The following is a 19848-nucleotide window of genomic DNA, read 5'->3' as shown; positions in this document are numbered from 1 at the left end:
TTCGAGGAGAAAGACTTGGTGACCCACATTTTCAATGGGTTACTTGATAATGAGAGAAGGCTAGTAGACGCTGCTTGCAACGGTAGTGTGCTGAATTTGACTCCTGTTGAAGCCAGAGTCCGAATAAACGAAATTGCTGAAGGGACTAGAAGTTTTGGGAGGATGTATACAAAGAAAGGAGCTAGTGTTGTAAGCTCCGGAGACTCTGAATGGAAGAGCGAATTTGCTGAATTAAAGAGTTTGATAAAGGGAATGGACATCGGTAATCAAACGCCAGCACGAATATGCGGTATTTGCACAGATGAAAGCCACCCTACTGATATATGCCTGCAACTCCAGGACCCGACGATTGCTGAAGTTCACGCGGTGGGAGGTTTCGGACCTCCTAGGCCTCGCTACGACCAAATAACAATTATAATCAGCGAGGTAACGATAATCCTAGATTTAGGAGAAACGATCCGGTTGGTGGACACAATCAAGGCTACTACCAGAATCAATACCAAAACAACCACTACCGCGCTCCATATCAACCAAAACCCCAAGAGCCATCTATAGAGGAAATGCTCAGATCTTTGACCCAGCACTTCACCACTCATGTCCAAACAACCGAATCAAGCATCAAGAGTCTCGAAAAACAATTTGGGCAATTGGCCGACACTATCTCTAACCTCACACAACAAAAATCGAGAAATTCGAGAGATAACATTAGCGCCATGCACTTGAGAAGTGGATGAAAACTCGAAGAGAAGGTAGACAAAGAGATGATGCGAAAGGAGTCTGAACAGCTGTCACGAAAGGGGTGTCACGATCGAGATTTGGTCTCAGAGGAAATGTCACGATCGAGACAGGTTGATCACAACCGAGATGACGGTGATTTGGTTTCCGAAAAAATCAACGAAACGGATCACGACCGTGACACAATGTCACGATCGAGATTAAGCCCCAGTTTAGCAGATCACGACCGTGACCAATTGTCATGACCTCCTTCTGCACACGACGAGCATGAGTCTTCAACGTCACGATCGAAACTTAGTGATCACGACCGTGACTCCATCCCAATAGGTGTTGACGACGACTATAAGGACAGAGGTGACTTCAAGCTACGACAAGAAAACTATGTGAGACCCAACTTTCCTCCGTTATACTCCGAGAAACCACCTGCACCATTCCCAGAAGCCTTGAAGGACACACGCAGACCTGCGAACAACAAGGAACTCTTCGAAACGTTTATTAAGTGTGAGGTAAACATCCCTTTGCTTAACCTCGTTAAAATTATTCCTTATTATGCTAAGTTCTTGAAGGAGCTCTGCACCATCAAGAGGAACCAGAAGCTGAAAGGGAAGCAAAAGGTGCAGGTCAGCGAGAGAGTTTATGCGGCAATCCAGCAGAAGATAGCAAAGAAGTGCTCGGACCCAGGGATGGTTAGTATCCCTTGTATTATCGGTGAGAAGAGGATTAATAAGGCCATGCTAGATCTAGGTGCTTCTATTAATGTCATGCCTTATTCATTATATAAGCTGCTAGGGCTAGGACCCCTGACTGAAACATGGATTGTGATTCAGCTTGCTGACAGGTCAACGGTTTACCCGAAAGGGATAGTCGAGGATGTATTGGTAATGGTTGATAATTTGATATTTCCAGCTGACTTTTATGTGCTAGATATGGAGCATGACAAGCAAGTTGCGCCTATCCTTCTGGGTAGGCCCTTCATAAAAACAGCGAATACTAAAATAGATCTAGCAAGTGGGTCGCTGACACTTGAGTTTGACGGATATATAGTTAGCTTTAACATATTTGAGGCTATGAAACATCCTACGAATGATAATTCTTTTTTTCCTATTGATGTAATTGACCCTATTGTTCAGGAAATCTTTAATGTATGTGGGACTGATTCACTTAAATCTGTCATAGAAAATAGCATTGTAAGCTCTAAAGAGCATGATATGACACTATCCGCTGATGTGCATGAGGTCCTAGGTGAGTTCGATGCTCCAAGTACCCTTCTGGCCGGTGGTCCCGCATTACTTACATTTTCGAGCAAGGAACCGCTCCCTTCTATTGTGCAGGCACCCACCATTGAGCTACAAGAGCTACCTTCGCACCTAAAGTATGCATTCCTCGGCCAAGGAAACACTTTGCCAGTCATCATCTCAAGTGCTCTCGGAAAGGAGCGGGAAGAGAAGCTGGTACAGGTCTTGAAAAGCAACATCACAGCGTTAGGATGGTCCATTGCTGACATCAAGGGGATAAGCCCCTCCACCTGCATGCATAGGATTCTACATGATGAAGATAAACCAAGCCGACAACCTCAGCGACGATTAAATCCTCCCATGATGGAGGTGGTAAAGAAGGAGGTGCTGAAATTGTTGTCAGCTGACATGATCTATCCAATTTCTAACAGCAGGTGGGTCAGCCCAACTCAGGTCGTTAAGAAGAAGGGAGGGATCACTGTAGTGGAGAATGAGGCTGGTGAAATGGTGCCGCAAAGAACACAGAATGGATTGCGTGTCTGCATCGACTACCGCAAGCTGAACGCGGTAACCCGTAAGGATCACTTCCCTCTCCCTTTTATTGACCAAATGCTAGAACGTCTTGCAGGTCGTGCATATTATTGTTTTCTCGATGGATACTCGGGTTACTTCCAGGTGGCCGCAGCGCCAGAATACCAGGAGAAGACTACTTTCACATGTCCTTTTGACACCTTTGCATATCGCAGAATGTCGTTCGGACTATGCAACGCACCCGTTACATTCCAACGATGTATGGTGAGCATTTTCTCTGAGTACATTGAGAATTTTATTCAGGTATTCATGGATGAATTTACAGCCCAGGGCGATTTGTTTGATGCATGTTTGCATAACTTGACACTTGTGCTACAAAGGTGTGTAGAAACCAACTTGGTCTTGAATTCGGAAAAGTGTCACTTTATGGTCAATCACGGCATTGTATTGGGTCATATTGTATCCTCTAAGGGGATTGAGGTCGATAAGGAGAAGATTGACGTAATTCAGCCTTTACCTTATCCTACTAATGTGCGTGAAGTTCATTCTTTTCTAGGCCATGCAAGTTTCTATCGCAGGTTTATAAAAGACTTCTCTAAGATCGTGACACCAATATGTGAGCTGTTGAAGAAGGAGGTGGATTTTGTTTTCACCGACGAGTGTAAGCTTGCATTCAACACTAAATCACACCTCACTGCTGCGCCTATCATCAAAGCGCCGGATTGGTCTCTACCATTCGAGATCATGTGCGACGCTAGTGACTATGTCGTAGGAGCCGTTCTTGGCCAGAAGGTTGGGCGAGCAATGCATGTTATCTACTACGCCTCAATGACCCTGAGCGGCGCCCAGAAGAACTACTCCACCACCGAAAAAGAGTTGCTATTTGTAGTCTACGCCCTGGACAAATTCAAACAATATCTACTTGGCGTTAAGGTGATCATCCACACCGATCACGCAGCTATTCGTTACCTCATGATGAAGAAGGAATCAAAGCCTAGACTCATCCGGTGGGTTTATTGTTGAGTGAGTTTGATGTGGAGATTCGGGACAAAAAGGGTTCCGAGAACTCCGTGGCGGACCATCTCAGCCGCATAGTTCATGATGGTGATGAAGAGGCAAGACCGAGGCCGGGCGACTTTCCGGATGAGTCCTTGTGCTAATTTGAAATTTCATATGCCCAGAAATCACATGTGTCACGACCGAGATATCCTGTCACGATCGAGATGGCGGTCCCTGCGATGACGGAAACGGAAGCGAGGAAAACTGGACCGAAGTCTTGGTCGAGACAGGTCTATCACGATCGAGATTTACCCTCAGAGAAGTCCGACCCAGATGTCACGATCGTGACACACCATCACGACCGTGACCTCAACCCAGAATCACTTATGTACACCTCCGAAGCTCAACTGCTCGCTCTCCGCTCCCTCAAGCCATGGTACGCACACATTGTGAACTACCTAGTTTGCGAGGAGTTCCCTTCTAACTACACCAAGGCTCAACGCGACAAAATCAAAAGTGAGGTGAAATACTATGTGTAAGATGATCCTTACTTGTGGAAACATTGCGTGGATAAGGTAATCTGAAGATGCCTCCCGGATAACGAGGTACAATTTGTCCTTTCTTTCTGTCACTCTTACGCCTGTGGGGGGCATTTTCGGGCCTAATAAGACTGCTAGGAAGGTACTTGACACAGGTTTCTTTTGGCCACACATCTTTCGAGATGCATATGCTTTTTGTCAAACTTGTGATAGGTGCCAAAGGGTAGGGAAAATATCCTGAAGGAATGAAACGCCACAAACACCGTTGGTCTTTTGTGAGATCTTCGATGTTTGGGGGATAGACTTTATGGGACCTTTTCCTAACTCTTTTGGGAATCTATATATATTGCTTGAGGTGGACTATGATTCCAAATGGGTGGAAGCAAAAGTCACCAGAACTGATGATTTGAAAGTAGTTGCAGGTTTCCTTAAGGAGAACATTTTTTCTAGATTTGGAATTCCCAGGGCCCTTATCAGAGATCAGGGTACCCACTTCTGTAATAAGATGGTCAGCGCTCTACTAAAGAAATATGGAGTAACTCAGCAAATCTCTACAGCATATCACCCGCAGAGCAATGGTCAAGCAAAGGTTTCTAATCGGCAAATCAAAGGGGTGCTGGAAAAGACAGTTGCTCTGAATAGGAAAGATTGGAGTCTCCGCCTCGATGATGCACTATGGGCCTACCGCACCGCATAAAAAACACCCATCGGGATGTCCCCATACCGTCTAGTGTTCGGAAAGGGATGTCATCTGCCAGTGGAGCTCGAGCATAAAGCATGGTGGGCGGTCCAGAAATGTAATATGGAGATAAATGAGGTCGGCGAGCACCGGAAACTGCATCTGCATGAGCTGGAAGAGATACGCCGAGAACGCGACGATATACAAAGAGAAGACCAAGGCGTGGCATGACAAGCACATATTGCGCAAGGCTTTCAATGTGGGAGACAAGGTCCTACTCTATAACTCGCGCCTTCAACTCTTCCCAGGGAAGTTGTGGTCTAGATGGAGTGGGACCTATGTGATAGCCCGTGTCTTTCCTCATGGGGCGGTGGAGCTTTTCGACAAGGGAAGCCATAACATTTTCAAAGTAAACGGTCAGAGGTTAAAACCTTATCATGAAAGTTTTTCCAACGAGGTAATTGAAGAGATGGCTCTTGAGGATCCCGGGATGGTCAATTGAGAAGCTAGACTACGTCGTGCCGCGACGTTAAATAAGGCGCTGATCGGGAGGCAACCCGAGGGAGCATTACTAACTTTTCTCCCATTATTCTGTTTTGTTTTTGTTTTCTTTTACATGGACTAGCAGGACCAGCATCAGGAGGTCATCGGAGGAGGAAAGACGTCCATCACATACCACAGCTACTCGTGTCACGATCGTGACACTATGCCATGGTCGTGATGCGGTCAACCATTACCCCCTTTTACTTCTCACGACCGAGATACCACCACAGTATTCCACGGTTCTTCTTCCGTTTCCTTTTTATGGTGTCCTCTTTTGCTGCATTGAGGATAACGCACGATTCAAGTGTGGGGAGAGGAGTTGACTTGTCGAGGTGTTTGTTGCTGATGTTTTTGGTGCTTTGCTATTCTGTTGATGTTTTTATAGTTTTTGAGTCTACTATGCTGATGTTTTGTTGTTTTTCTATCTATCGAGTCTGTACCGGATATTTCTTGAACCTTTGCTTTTATTAGTGTTAACAAAAAAAAAGAAAAAGAAAAAATCAGAAAAACCCAGGAGAGTAAGAAGTGATTGGATCGAAAAGGGGGGCTCCAACAAAAAATCAAAAGAACAAAAGAACCAGGCAAGTAAAAATGGATAAAAAGGAAAAGGTGGGTGCCTGAAAATAAAGAAAGAAAAAAATAGTTCCTACCACTTTAGAATTTTGGTGAAAACCCGAAAGAGCGCCGAGATTACATTGTTTGTGATTATTAGATTGGTTGCATCATTTATTGGCGTCGGAGACATAAGAAGGGAGTTGAAGGATTGTCTCGGGTTTTAGGAATCACCAAGGAGGGATAAGAAGTTAGTAATTAGCCTTTTATTCCTCTGTTTTTGAGCTTATTGACATCCGTACATTGCATGCTCACCCTTTCAGTATTTCATTAGATTTGTTACACATTATTGGCGGTTGTATTAGATTCTAGGATTTGATTTCTATTTCTTGGAGTTGGATGCATATTGTTCTGGTTGTGCTATGCAGATTTCTTGATTAGGATTGGTGGTTGTGATGTATGGTTTGATGACATTAATTAGTGGTTTAGGACATTAATTGAAGAGGAGGTATAAGAAGTGTATAGCGAGTGGGAGACTCGATTTTTATCTTCATTATCATTATATATGTACTCTTACCCTTAGATAAGATTAGGAGTCCACTTATGCCTTATTGCGCGTCACTTGGTTCGATTTGATTATTGTTATGGAGTGGTGACATATGAAGTGGAGATATAAGGAGGGATTTGGGTAGGTCATCTCGGAGAGATAAGAAGATAGATCGGAGTTTGGTTAGTGCTCGTTTACACTTGGATTTTGAAGTATAGTTGCTAGCAGACTGTCTCTACACTTATTGCAGACCTTTGTGCTTATAGGAGGAGTGAGTTTTATTTTGCTTACTCGAGGACGAGCAAGGTTTAAGTGTGGGGAAGTTTGATAGGAGCTTATTATATGGTGTTAACTAGCGACTATTAGATTAGGTTTAGTGGTGTTTAGGTGCCTAACAAGTGGTATTCCCGGAATCCAGTTTGGAGTTCATTTATGGATTAGCGGGATGCTCGTAAGCGGTATTTAGTGATTTTATTATGGAGATCCCGGTTGTGCTCACTTTTAGTGTATTCGGGATGGAGCTAGAGGAAGTATGCCACACCTACACCCTAGGAGAAGCCGAGAGGCAAAGCCGAGCTGCCTCGACGCTTGCAGAAGATCGAAGTCCATCTCAGGAGAAGAAGTCACGACCGAGATGGAGCATCATGACTGGGATTCAGCCTCAGTTGAAGACATCACGACCGAGACAGGAATGTCACGATCGTGACTTGGCCACAGTTGAGGGGTCACGACCGAGATCCTCTATCACGATCGTGACCATCCACAGGACTGAGAACTGGAGCAAAATCACAATCGTGACCCCTGTGTCACGACCGTGACGCGGACACGGTGGCCCATTAATTGAAGATTTGATCCGAGATTTTATTAATTATTTCCACATCTTTTGATTTATTTGCATTTATTTTAATTCCTTTTATTAAAGACTATATAAGCCTTAGGAAATTAGGTTAGAATAATCTTTAATTCATCATTCATTCATCACTTTCATTCACGTAGAATTCAACAGCAGCCAAGAGAAAGCTTCCACCTTTGTTCCACTTTCACCATCTTCCCTGGTTTGTTTTCCCATCAATCATTCATTTGTATTCATTGCTTTCGATGGCTATGTCTGGCTAAGTTCATTATAGTTCACTCTTTAGGCTGAAGCCATTGTTCTAGGTTTGTTGTGAGAATTCTAACGCTTATGTTCTAAGTTTAATTTCAGGAGTGTTTTATGATCTCTTGTGCTTTATTAGTTTCATTGATTGATCTTGATTTTATCTAGGTTGCAAACTAGGTTGATTATTGTCCATCATGTTGCTAGGCTTGATAATTCAATTTGAAAAGTCTTGTCTTTAGGTAGCAAGCAGAATTTGCATAGACTATTTGTGAGTGCTTATTGTGTAGAGATTATAAACCTATGTCGAGTATTGGTGATTTGCCAGTGGTATTGCATAGGCCTACTTATCTTTGATCTTCATGTTGTGGTGCTTTTGAATCTTGGGATTTCCTTGGTTATTGCATAATAAGGGTCTCTAGGACTATTTGGACTAGTTGATATTTACAAACAAAGAGTAGGACAACCGGATTAACCAATTCAGAATATAAGTTAGTAGCATTTGATGATCAACATTCCGATTGAATAATGCGTTGATGCTAGAAGGAGTGAGCTTTATATCCATAATTGTTTACAACCCAACCAATATTGATTTCATACTTGCTTAATTGCTTTAGTTATTAAGATTCGACATAAAAAAACCAATTGTTACTAATAGGTAGCATAATAGGAAATAAACTATCGTTCTGGCTCTCTTGGGATTCGACCCCTGCTTACCAATTTACTAGTGGATTCGTTAGTTGGGTATCTTTGATAGGCACAACGACTTTTAGCCTCATCGGGGCGCGGTTGTGCCTAGCCTCAGTAATGGGGACGCGGTCGCGCCAAGTGAGTGCGCGGTCACGCCAAGTGAGTGTGCGGTCGCGCCAAGTGAGTGCGCGGTCGCGCCACCTCTCAGTAACATGGGTGCGGTCGCGCGAAACCTCTGTTGTGTGTTCGCGTGCCTTTTGCACGGCCGATTGGGAGGCTTCCTCCTTGACTCTAGGATGTGTATTGGTCGGACCGTCGACCTCGATATCCTCCTCCTCTGTGTACTCCTCATTTGAGCTCTCATCGCTGCTGGCTGGTGTGGTGTTGACGTTGGGGGCCTGTTTCTCCTTCCATGTGGCCATTTCTTGCATCATACGTTCAACATGATCGTTCATGTACCTCGTGGTGGTTTGTGACTCGTCAATCATCCACCTGGTGTTCTCTTCTATTGCTCAGTTAGTGCTCTCAAGACGCCCAATCAAGACCTGCATCAAGGTCCGTGTAGAAAGTTCCGGGTCGGGGTATGGTCTCTACCATTGCTGCGCTGGATGGGGCTGCTACCTGGAGTGGTAGTAATTGTACCGTTGTTGCTTGGACTCCCTTTCAACGGCTCTTGTATCCTCTTTTGCAACCTCAATCTTAGCGGATCTCGCAGCCTCTTCCTCGGCGATCCTTGCAGCCTCTCTTGCTGCTGCACTCTCAGCAGAACCCTCTTGAAGCTTATCCAGCCTAGCCTCCAGTTCAAGCATCTCCTCCGCTGCTCTCGCGATTCGCTCCAACCTGGCTCTATGACTATCGGGACTCATTAGTAACGCAGGTGCTGACCGTGTAACGGTCCGCGGGAAAGCTAATCAAATCACAAACACAAGAAAATAAAACTTGACTCCCCGGCAACGGCGCTAATTTGATGAGGGATGTCGTAGGCCCTATCAAAGTAATCCTTTCTCACTTCTCTACAGATGTAGAGTGGCAAGTAGGAGTCGAATCCCACGGGGAGTCTATGTATCTAATCTTGGTTTGCAAATAAATTAGCTTTAAAGTAACCAAAAGGGAAAGGGGGGAATAATGATTAAACAATCTAGAAAATAACAAAAGCAAACGCTTTGGTCTTCAAGCATCTACCTACGGATTCATGGGTTTGATCCTCGATTTCCTATTACCAGTTGGTTTCGTTCTCTTAATTATATGCTAAGTTTGTCCTAATCCATGTTCTAAATAGTTAATCAAGTCAACTAGCCCTAACAGGCCTTACCTACCAATCTAGCTCTGAAATTATCAAGACTATCTCCTAGGCAGCATAGAGTCCATGAATAGGTAGGAAAGTATAGCGCCATTTGGATACTAACACCTCATTAACCTCCACATCCCTACAAGTCGAACTAGTCCAAGTAGTTATTTGTGCCACTAAGTAGGCAAGGTTCTCCAACTAGGATAAATCAAACCCTAGCTATATGAAAGAGATATATAAACCTATGTAGCTAAGCTAGATAAACACATCGCAATCAATTGATATTATAAGAAAGAGGATATGAAACAACACCTCGGAGTAACGTTGCATGCCCTGAATGTTGGGGTCACGTTTGAGCTCAAAACTGGGTTCACCAATCTGCTCCCTAAATTTCACGGTTTGGTTGGGGAAGACCCGACCATGCATCTGAGTGAGATTCACGATATCTACAGCTGCAGTAAGCCAAGTAACGTCACAGACGAGCAGATAAAGATGAGAGTTTTTGGTCTTACGTTGAAGGATAGTGCACGACAATGGTACTACTTGATACCTACAGGGAGTATTGACACTTGGGAGAAGCTACATAAGGCGTTCCTTAGTAAGTATTTCCCTTCTAAGAAGGCAGTTGCTTTGAAGAGAGCGATCGCCATGGTAGAGCAACATGATGACGAGTCACTGTACGACTACGTCGAGAGATTCGCAAGATTATGCGCCAGCTGCCTATTCCATGGGTTTGAAGAGAAAGACCTGGTGACCCACCTTCATAATGGGTTACTTGATCATGAGAGAAGACTGGTATCCTCGGTTTCCATGAGACAGACGTCTCTAGAGGGGAGGGAAGCTTCCTCGTCAGAATCATAATCACCCCCACGTGGTGACCATTGTTGTTTTTTCTATTTGCACAGGAGGTTCTCCAGCCTTCTTTTTGAAGCAGTTCCTAGCAAAGTGTCCCTTCTTTTGACAATGTTAGCATATTACTTCCTTGAGGTCCTTGCTGCTTCCTTCCGGAGAGCACTGGGTATCTCAGTTACCTCTCCACACTTTCTTGAATGCTCTGGTGATTAAAGTGATTTCCTCGTCTGCGTTATCAACTCCTCCTTCAATCTGAGCCAAGTCAAAGGCTTTCTCAATCTTGAATCAATGCTTGCACTCTTTTCACTTTCCCTTTGAACAACTTCCTTTGTTTTAACATCGGCGTTGCTCTGCAATCTTGCAACTAGTTCTTCCAGAGTATGAGATTTTATGTCATTATGTGCCTGAAGTGCTAGAGCGATTGCATCCCACTTGGAGTTAAGAGCTTGAAGGAATTAATGAGTTATCTCCCAATCTGGAAGCCTTTCTCGTAGGAACTCTAGTTGCCCAACGTATCCCTAAAACCGAGAGTGGAATTCTTCTAAACATTCCCCTTTTTGCTTTGACACGTTATCTTAGTCATTCTGTACCGCCAAGAGACGATTTTTCTTCACGTCATCGTTTCCTCTGTACATTCTATTTAGAGCTTCCCATATCTCGTGTGCGGTTTTGTACCTGATAACCTTCCTTAGGTCGGATGGACCTAGAGCCATGTGCAAAATTTTATTTGCCATGTTGTTGAGTTCAAGAACTTTGTATGTCAGCATCATTGTAGTCCTTCCTCTCCTTTATCTTTGTCTTGGATACACCTTCATAAACCAGTTAATTTCCAAACTCGATTACCTTCCATAACACACCATTCAGAGAGAAAACGTGAGATTCCATTTTGCTCCACCCACCAGTCGTACTCTCCAGTCTTGAGAGTTGGTGGCTTCCAGAATGAGTCGTTGATTCCAGTGCTTGAGGCCATCTTTTCAGTAAATCACAAGGATACCAGGCTCTGATACTAATTGTTGGATCGTTACAACGTAAGCGTCTCAAGGAAGCGAGTGTTCCTTCCTGTGAGCTATGTAGCGGAACACTTTGATTACAAACACTGGGTTTAGAGTGGAAACCTCGATTCAAATTAGTATCGAGAAAAACCACTGGCTTCTAGTTCTTCATTAGAAGGATTTTGAACCACACGCTTTTATTGATTTCTTGTTCGTTACAAACAGAGAAATCGGATTACAACTATAATCTCTCTTCTCACCTGCGCCCGAACTCAACCCTTAAATGTGTAATTCTCTCTGCTAAAGACCTGCGATAATATCCTAGTTACGCACACGCAGTTTCTTCAAGGTTGCGATCCTTTTTAAATGTTGCGCAAATCCATCTTGATCGTGATACGCAATCCGATCTTCTTTGTGATTAAATTAATAATATATCTCTTCATATATTAATAATTTAATCAGTTGTATCTCCTCATCGTATCTTCTTACTGATTTCCTTAGTAATTTCTCCTTTTTCAAGATTCTCCTTTTTCAAGATTCTTACTGCTAAAGATCTTCTTTGTTTATTTGACCGAAATCACGGGTTTTAAGAGAAAAGCGAAGAGTAGTAATTGTGGAGGAAAGAGATAGAGAGAAAGAGTAATAATTGAGTATTGAATGAAGATAAAGTAGTATTAAGAGAATGGAATCTGTATCGGATAAAGTGAAAGTGTATTGCTAATTGATAAAGTGGTTGAAAAATAGTTTTTATAAATGATATAGGGGAAGATAAAAATGGGACACCGAAAAAAGAAAGTGAGAAGATAAAAATAGGACAAAAAAATTATAAAAAATGGACAAGTTTTAAACCAAAAAAAATGGACAAGAGAGATAAGAAGGAAACTGGATTTTCAAGTCACATAAAATCCTATACGAAAGACAGGTTAGTTTGTATTAGAGAATTAGTTTAAAAAGTTTATTTCAACTTTATCGAATACCTATAATTTATTCATTCGTTTTTACCTTAATATTTTATTTCATCAAAGCGTTAATCTCGGACCAGAATGCACATGTACATTAAGTATGGTTTATATTCGTAACAACAAGTACTCTCCCCTACAAAATCCACACACATATAATCCCTTACTTAACCAAATGCCTTTAAAAACGTACTAATTAATCATTTCCAACACTTCATCATCACTTGCTAATTACAGCTTACTTAAGCAGCTTCAGCAAAGCCTATCTTAAGATTCCCTGCATCAAACACCGTATGATAAACGCCCATGAAAATATCTCCTAGAACCCTGCAAGAAAAAAACCCACCATCAACTTATCCTTCATGACAATTAATTAAACACGAACATTAACTAATCCACTTATAGATATTAAAAGGCAGTATATACTACGCAATGCATGTACTGTACCACAAAGCGTCGCTGGTTAAAGGACCATCCAACGCAGTGAAGCCGCTTAAGCAAACCGTTGCATCACCATCTCCCACTTTCACAATATACTGTAACAAATTTAACATATTCTCATAATATATACTGTAGTCCATATAAACTTATAACATCAGAAAACGTGTGAGAAAGACTAAACATTGCACATACGTGAATATGCATTAAACTATGTATAAATCCGTGATATTAGAAAATCATTCTCACCTGTTCAGGGGACAGAACAAAAGGTTTGTCTCCAATGGTGAAGGTGACGTTTGGCATGGACGAAACTAGCCCACAGTCAAGCACAGATTGTTCCATTGAAGCGGGCAAGCTATCGCAAAGCTATTTAATGAACAACTTTTTTGTGTTAAAAACTATACATTTTATTACTTCTATAAGGTTTGAGTTAATTAATATGGTATGTTACCTTAGTGACATATTCTATGATTCTCTCTTTGACCATTTGTTGTTTTAACTGATTCTGAATCCAAATAACTGTCATTTTGCATAATGTGCAATGTAAGTCGTTTTCAGCTCCGACTTCAATTTCAGCTACTGATTGTAGAACACCGTTTAAGCCGCACAATCCAAGTTGAGTGCAGATTCTGTTAGGTCGCACGCCTGACATCAAAAGATCCCATATGAAATCTGCATAATACATGATTACTTGCTCGCATTCGATGTTTGGAATCGCGGATGCTCCAATCGCGTGGTTGATCTCGGTTATCATCGCCTTCATTCAAAACATACAATTTGGATTTTATCATAAGAAGTTACTTAGAAAACCGTACGTATCTATATGTACATACCGGTGGACCAGCAATTAGAGATGCGCTTGTGTCTATGATCGCAGCGCATCCGCTCTCACACATTCCTGATCAGATAGATGTTAAATAAATTTACTCAACAACATAAGAATACAACAAATGTGCAAGTTTGAGTGATGAGATCATGTATGATTAGAGTTTGGGTTACCAGTCGAGTAATTTCCGATCAGAAAATCTCCCATTTCAAACTGGAAGTGAGGTAAAAATATGAGTTAGTTTGTTGTGATTGTAAATGAATTTTTGTTAATTGTACTTTAAACCAACTAACCTGCCAGTAACCAGTTTTTATTACAGGTACATAAGTGTGCTTTCCGTGGTAATGTTTCTGATCAACCCCACCAAACACGACTTCACCGCCAAACATAGAAGCCGGATCTCGGTTAAGCCAGAAGGAGAACACGTTGTCGTTTATGAGCCCTTGTTGCTTCATGTTAAACCTGATCAAAAATATAATTTTCGGTTTTTCTAAAGTGAAATGGATAAACCCAAAATCGATACTTAGCTTAAATGTTCTGAAATTAGATACTTCATAAGTTAGAAAAAGTGTAATGTGGTCTTTGATTGTAGTTTGAAGACATAATTAACGTTTAAGTCTTAATTAATTACCATATTGGAGGGACACTGTCAACTGAAATTTCCTGAAAGCCAAGCCCCATTACACCATCAAACTTGCCAATGATGAACCCAGGGCTTGTTTCTCTTGTCGCCTCTATGAAACCCTGAACCCACAAATGATTTTTCTTCTTTTCAAATGGGTGATACATAATATTACCTCTTTTCATTAATAGAGGAATAAGTGAATTAAAAATGGATGTAGCACTAAATTCCTATAATTTATGATTTGGATGACAGAATAACCTGATCCTTGATTGTTAAACCTCCAACATTAACATTATCCTGGCTTAAGAATCCAGAGATTGACCCAGACTCATAATCCAAGTTGCAAGCTTTTCCTGAATTAATGCAACAGTTTTATATAGTCACTGTTCGCAATTCGTCAACTTACAAATCCAATAGTGAAATTTCAAAATAAGAAATAAACAATACGGTCACTTATGATATGATTACATATTGTAAACCGTGTTTTTTGAGCTTAAATAACAAAAAAATGTAGCATACTATTAATTATTACCATTCTTAGTATATGTGGTTGATCTGCTTGACCAATATCTTGGGTGAAAGTAACAAGCAACCTGCATTATTCTTAATCAATCAATAAAGACGAAATTAAAACCCAAGATGAAGCAAGAGAACTAGTACACTTACAGAAAGATAGCATTTAGATGAGGGAACCCAAAGATTTGAGCTAGCAGTATCAAATAATACATTGAAGGTTTGAGGTGGAGAGCCAATCCCAATCTCTGCATAGTAATGAGCGCCAGCACCACCTAAGTACTTGTTTAAGCTGATTTTTTCACCATTGGAATCATGGTAAGTATGTGTTAAGAGCTCCTTAATCTTTGGAGAAAATTTTCTAGAGATTGCTAGAGCATTCAGTGATTCAAGATCAAGAACTCGTCGTTTGAGATCGACTCTCACTAGCCGTTTCGAGCAAGTAGAGATCAACAAAGAACAGAGACAGAGTAGTATGGTGATCTTCTTGTGGTCCATTGTTGAATTTGCTGAAAATTGAGATTAAAGTTAGAAGCTTCATGCAAGTTTATAAACAAGATAAGGAAAGAAAAATACAAACCCTTTGGACTGAAGAATGTGAGTTTCAATGGGGGTTTTGTTGTATAAATAAACACTCAAAGATTAGGCAAGTGTGGAGGATAAGATTAGTGATGAAAACCAACCATTATTAAGTGATAATAGACTAGAATATAATTCAAGAAAGCTTGTTTACTAAGGTGTTATAACCTCCATATGTGAGTAAAAGACAGAGTTTAAGATTTGCAGTTGTGTGTAAGATCAGTACTTATGGACACTAATGTGAGAAAGTACCAAGAAATTTCTCCTGATCTTCATCTTCACATATTACATGCATTTATAAGATGACAAAAATGAGAATGATATGACATTAGGAGCTCCAGATGAGATCTATGGATGGAGGCTGCAGCTTCCTATTTATTTATATTCATTTTTCTTTATTATGAATAACAAAAAATTGGTATCAATCATTTGATTGTGATGTATCATCCTATGTATATTCATTTAATTTACTAAATATGGGATATTCTTGGTGGTTATACGAAGATATTGCCTAAAATGTGTACATGAACTACAAAAAAATTTAGTCTATGATGTTATGTAAATTGTTTTTTGGTTAGGATATAGGATAAGTTTTCTGTTAGGTTTAAGGTAATTGATAGGCGATATCATGCATAGCGTATTCAGTGATTATTAGTATGATATATAGGTGATTTGGTGATATTATGGGGCGTATTCCTGTAGTCCTGATTACAAAGATAAGGATGGAGACGAAGAGAAGATTGTCGCAGAGAAGAAGGCGTGACAGCGCAGCAGAAGCCACGACCGTGTCGGAGCCACAGAAGCCAGGGCGTGACTGCGCCCATGACCAGCGCGGTCGTGCACCTGTTCGTGGAGGACCATGGCGCGAGGAGCTGAGGCGGGACCGCATCCCTGTTGGGCCTGGATGTTGTTCTAGGCTTCGCGAGCGGGATTGTTTTCGTGCCATTAATTCTTGCAGAAGGAGTACGAGTTGGACTTGTTTAATTATTATTTCCAGATTTAGGTTTAGAATAAAAGAGATTAGGGTTAGAGTTTTAGCCACATCTCTCACTTTCCACGTTTCTTGTTTTACGTTCTAGAGAACTATGTCACACTAGATCTCTTTGTTTTGTTCAACTGATGAAACATGCGGATTGATTTGGTTGTAAGACTTCTACCTTTGTTTTAATTCAATTTGGTTATTTCATCTCTCTTGAGCTCAAACTTTATTAAATCTAATTTGTATGTCTGGTCTGATCAGCTAGGTAGATTTAATCTATTCATATTGCTAAGGTTTGATTATTTCTAATTGAAAGGTCATATCTTTGTGTAACACAACAATTGCATGATCTAGTTGAGATTGTTATTATAGAGAGGGCATGTTAAATATCAACTTAAGTCAATGGAATCTTGATAGTTTCAGGGTTATAGCATAGTAAGGGTTATTAGGAGTAGTTGGACTAATAACTATATCAGAACAGGGATTAGGCCAACCATATGAATTGAACTTAGGGTTTATAGTTGTCAATAATCAAACTATCTATCTGTTGTGTGGATGTTTGTTGAACGGAACGCTTTCTCATCATTATTACTTTTAAACCAATCTTAGTTCGTTAATTTGTATCACAAAACCCCCTCTGGTTACTTACTAGTTAATCATCTTAATCAGACAATAATTGATCATCTGACTCCATATGGAATTTGACCCTTGCTTGCCTCTATATTATTTAGAGTAGCTAGTTAGGATTACTTGGATTGGACATAAAGACTTTTAGCCTCGTCAAATTTGGCGTCGTTGCCTGGAAGTCAAAGTTTCTTTTCTTGTGTTTTTAGTTTGATTAACTTTGGTGTTGAGTAGTATATGGTCAACACCCATGCTACTGATCAGTCTCTTGTTGACATTAATCCAGAAATCGAGCGGACTCTCCGTAGAAGTCATAGAGAGAACAAAGTCAGGATTGATACAGGAGATATGGTCGGTGATCAGATTGAAGAGTAGTTTGCAGCTCAAACTCATGAGCGAAGGGCTCTTGCTGATACTCAAAGACAATTAGCTCAGCTAAGACTAGTTGTATATGGCTAGAGGGCATTGTTTGAAGCGCAGCAAGAGGCACTTGTGCAAAGGAATAATGTTGGTAACCGAACATTGAGGAAGTGTACTACTCGTAATTTGACACAGCAACCACAAGTAGTGATTCTGCCACCTCTTGCTCGTGGGGTAACATTCGAGCTAAAGTCTGGGGTAATCAATGTTACTAGTGCTTCCAAGGCCCTGAAGGTAGATGATGGTTTGGCTGTTGGGTTGAGCAATGATGTCGCATCCAAGACCAATTATACAAATCTGGGGCCCACCCTTGATGTTGTTATTGCCTCCATTGATCAGGACACCCCTACTCGTGCTAATGGGGGTGTGGATCTCTCTGCATCTTCGAGCAAGACTATCATTGAGGATGGCGTTGCTTGCCAAGAGATTGCGCGCCCTAAAAATGTTGAGTCTTTGGAAGATGAGTGCATGGATGTTGAGGATGAGACAGATGACAGGGGTGGGGATACTGAGGAGGATCTTCCCTCCTACAAGAAGATCAAGTTCATGTCTAAGGAGAAGAAGGATAGTTCTGGGAGGCGTGATCTTGTACTTGGGATTCATGCTCAAGACAAACAGTCGCCTGCGAGGGCCCTTCGTAGCACTACGAGAGGCGGAACTAGGAAACGCTAGTTTTGTCTTTTGTACTTGGTTATGACATTTGATGTATAACTGTCTTCTTCTTTTTTTAGCCAAAGGGTAAATAATTTTTATTAGGCAAAAACCAAACCAAACTAGTTCGAATACAACCGTCGCATCATTGCAGCTCCCCTTCTCCCATTCGTCCTTAGTTTAGTAATGATTCTAAACTTACATACCTCAATAATCTCATTGCTAACTCTCTCAACATCCACAGACTTGCCTCTAAATAACACTTCGTTTCTTAGCTTCCACACATAATAAATCGTACCCATAACCCCAAGAAGCTTACAAAGATAGACATTATTACGGCGTTTAGGAGAATCCGCAAACCAGTTCCACCAATGACGGAGAGATGAAAAGCGAACTTGAATCCCTTGCCAGCCGAGTACACGCCCCGCAATTGCTTTGGTAACATCACAATCACACCATATATGCTGCGCAGTCTCCCGTTCTTTCTCGCATAGGACGCACAGCTCGTCGAGCGCTCCCCCCCACTTGAACATTCTCGACTTCGTAGGGAGTCGATCCTGCGTCGCCCTCCAACACAAGAACGACCACTTCCGCGGCTGTATCCCGTTCCAAATAACATTACACCACTCCTCCTTTGGACCAGGTGGGTAGATCCGCTCATACACCGTCTGATTATCCATCCCCCCAACTTTTCGGGCAAGTCGATCAATCTGCGGTGGAACACTATGCAGACGTCTCAGGATAACGTCTTTAGCAGCCAGTGCTGCTTTCCAGATGCTCGAGCTGCCAGATTTGCACTCGACGAGCCAAATGTTCCCACGAGCAAGATTACATCTCGCCCAATCCGTCCAGATGCTCTTCCGCTCAGCCGCAATGTCATATACTAGCTTGAATAATAAGGTCCTATTCCAAGCTAGTAACTCTTTAAAGCCGAGCCCCCCTTCCAGTTTATCTCTACATAGACGATTCCAAGCTATCGGCGAGCTATTTTGTCCGAGCTCCCCCGTCCAAAGATAAGAACGACAGATAGCAATAATACGCCTAAGCACACACTTCGGAATCGCAATGACCTGCATCCAGAAGCGCACGATACTTTCTAGCACGGACTTAATCACTTGCATTCTGCCCACATAAGATACTCGTCGAGCCTGCCTCGCTTCAAGTGCACTCTGCAGCCTGCTCAACAACGGTTGGAAGTCACCAACGCTTAGTCTCTTGGAGTGAAGCGGTGCCCCCAAGTAGCGCACCGGCAACCTCCCAACTTGGAACCCGAGAAGCTCGGCAAACTCAGTCCGTTTACCAGTCGGAACTCCACCAAAATAAATTTGCGACTTGCTCGCATTAGCGATCAACCCCGACTCCTTCGCAAATCTCATAATCACATCACGAATAATCACAAGAGAAGACCGGTAAGGCTTACAGAATATCAGCAGGTCATCCGCAAAAGCCATCGTCGAGAGCTTCATCTGTTTGCATCTTGGGTGGAAGAAAAACCCCTTCCTACTACTCGCTGCACTCATCCTTCTGCTCAGCATCTCCATAATAAGAACAAAGAGATACGGAGATAAAGGATCACCCTGACGCAAACCCAGCGCCCCTTTAAAGAACCCTTCGACTTCCCCATTAATGATAACCGAGTACGATGGGGAGGTCACGCTCTCCATAATCCACCCGATTAGCCTCACAGGAAAGTTAAAGTACTCTAGAGTATGTCGTAGAAAACTCCAGCTAACACAATCATAAGCCTTCTGAAGGTCAATCTGAATCAGACAGCGCGGCGAAATATACTTACTGTCATAACCTTTCACCAGATCCTGCGCAACTGCCAAATTGTCAACAATCTGTCTACCCAGCACAAACGCACCCTGATTCTGCGACACTATATCATCTAGTAGTGGCCAAATTCTAGCAACAAGAATTTTGGATAGAACCTTCATCATAGAATTACAGCAG

General features: G+C 41.9%; 1 protein-coding gene and 1 pseudogene across 1 annotated transcript; one reads left to right on the top strand and one right to left on the bottom strand.

Annotated features, from left to right (window-relative positions):
* Positions 1–764: 764 nt before the first annotated feature.
* On the top strand, positions 765–4736 carry LOC141249352 (uncharacterized; annotated as a pseudogene).
* A 7743-nt stretch (positions 4737–12479) lies between these two features.
* On the bottom strand, positions 12480–15140 carry LOC141249351 (uncharacterized). The gene is made up of 11 exons (XM_073669590.1): positions 14796–15140; positions 14662–14722; positions 14388–14482; positions 14136–14248; positions 13798–13966; positions 13678–13717; positions 13512–13576; positions 13130–13435; positions 12925–13044; positions 12685–12773; positions 12480–12564 (listed from the first exon to the last, which is right to left on the bottom strand). The coding sequence occupies exons 1-11, from the start codon at positions 15138–15140 to the stop codon at positions 12480–12482; spliced, it is 1488 nt and encodes a 495-aa protein (XP_073525691.1).
* Positions 15141–19848: the final 4708 nt, after the last annotated feature.

Source organism: Phyllobates terribilis, unplaced genomic scaffold, assembly GCF_046119375.1.
Source record: "Phyllobates terribilis strain yellow unplaced genomic scaffold, ASM4611937v1 Scaffold_4491__1_contigs__length_60347, whole genome shotgun sequence".
NCBI lineage: Eukaryota > Metazoa > Chordata > Amphibia > Anura > Dendrobatidae > Phyllobates > Phyllobates terribilis.
The sequence above is the reverse complement of the archived record's forward strand: the minus strand, read 5'-3'. Positions and strand labels throughout refer to the sequence as shown.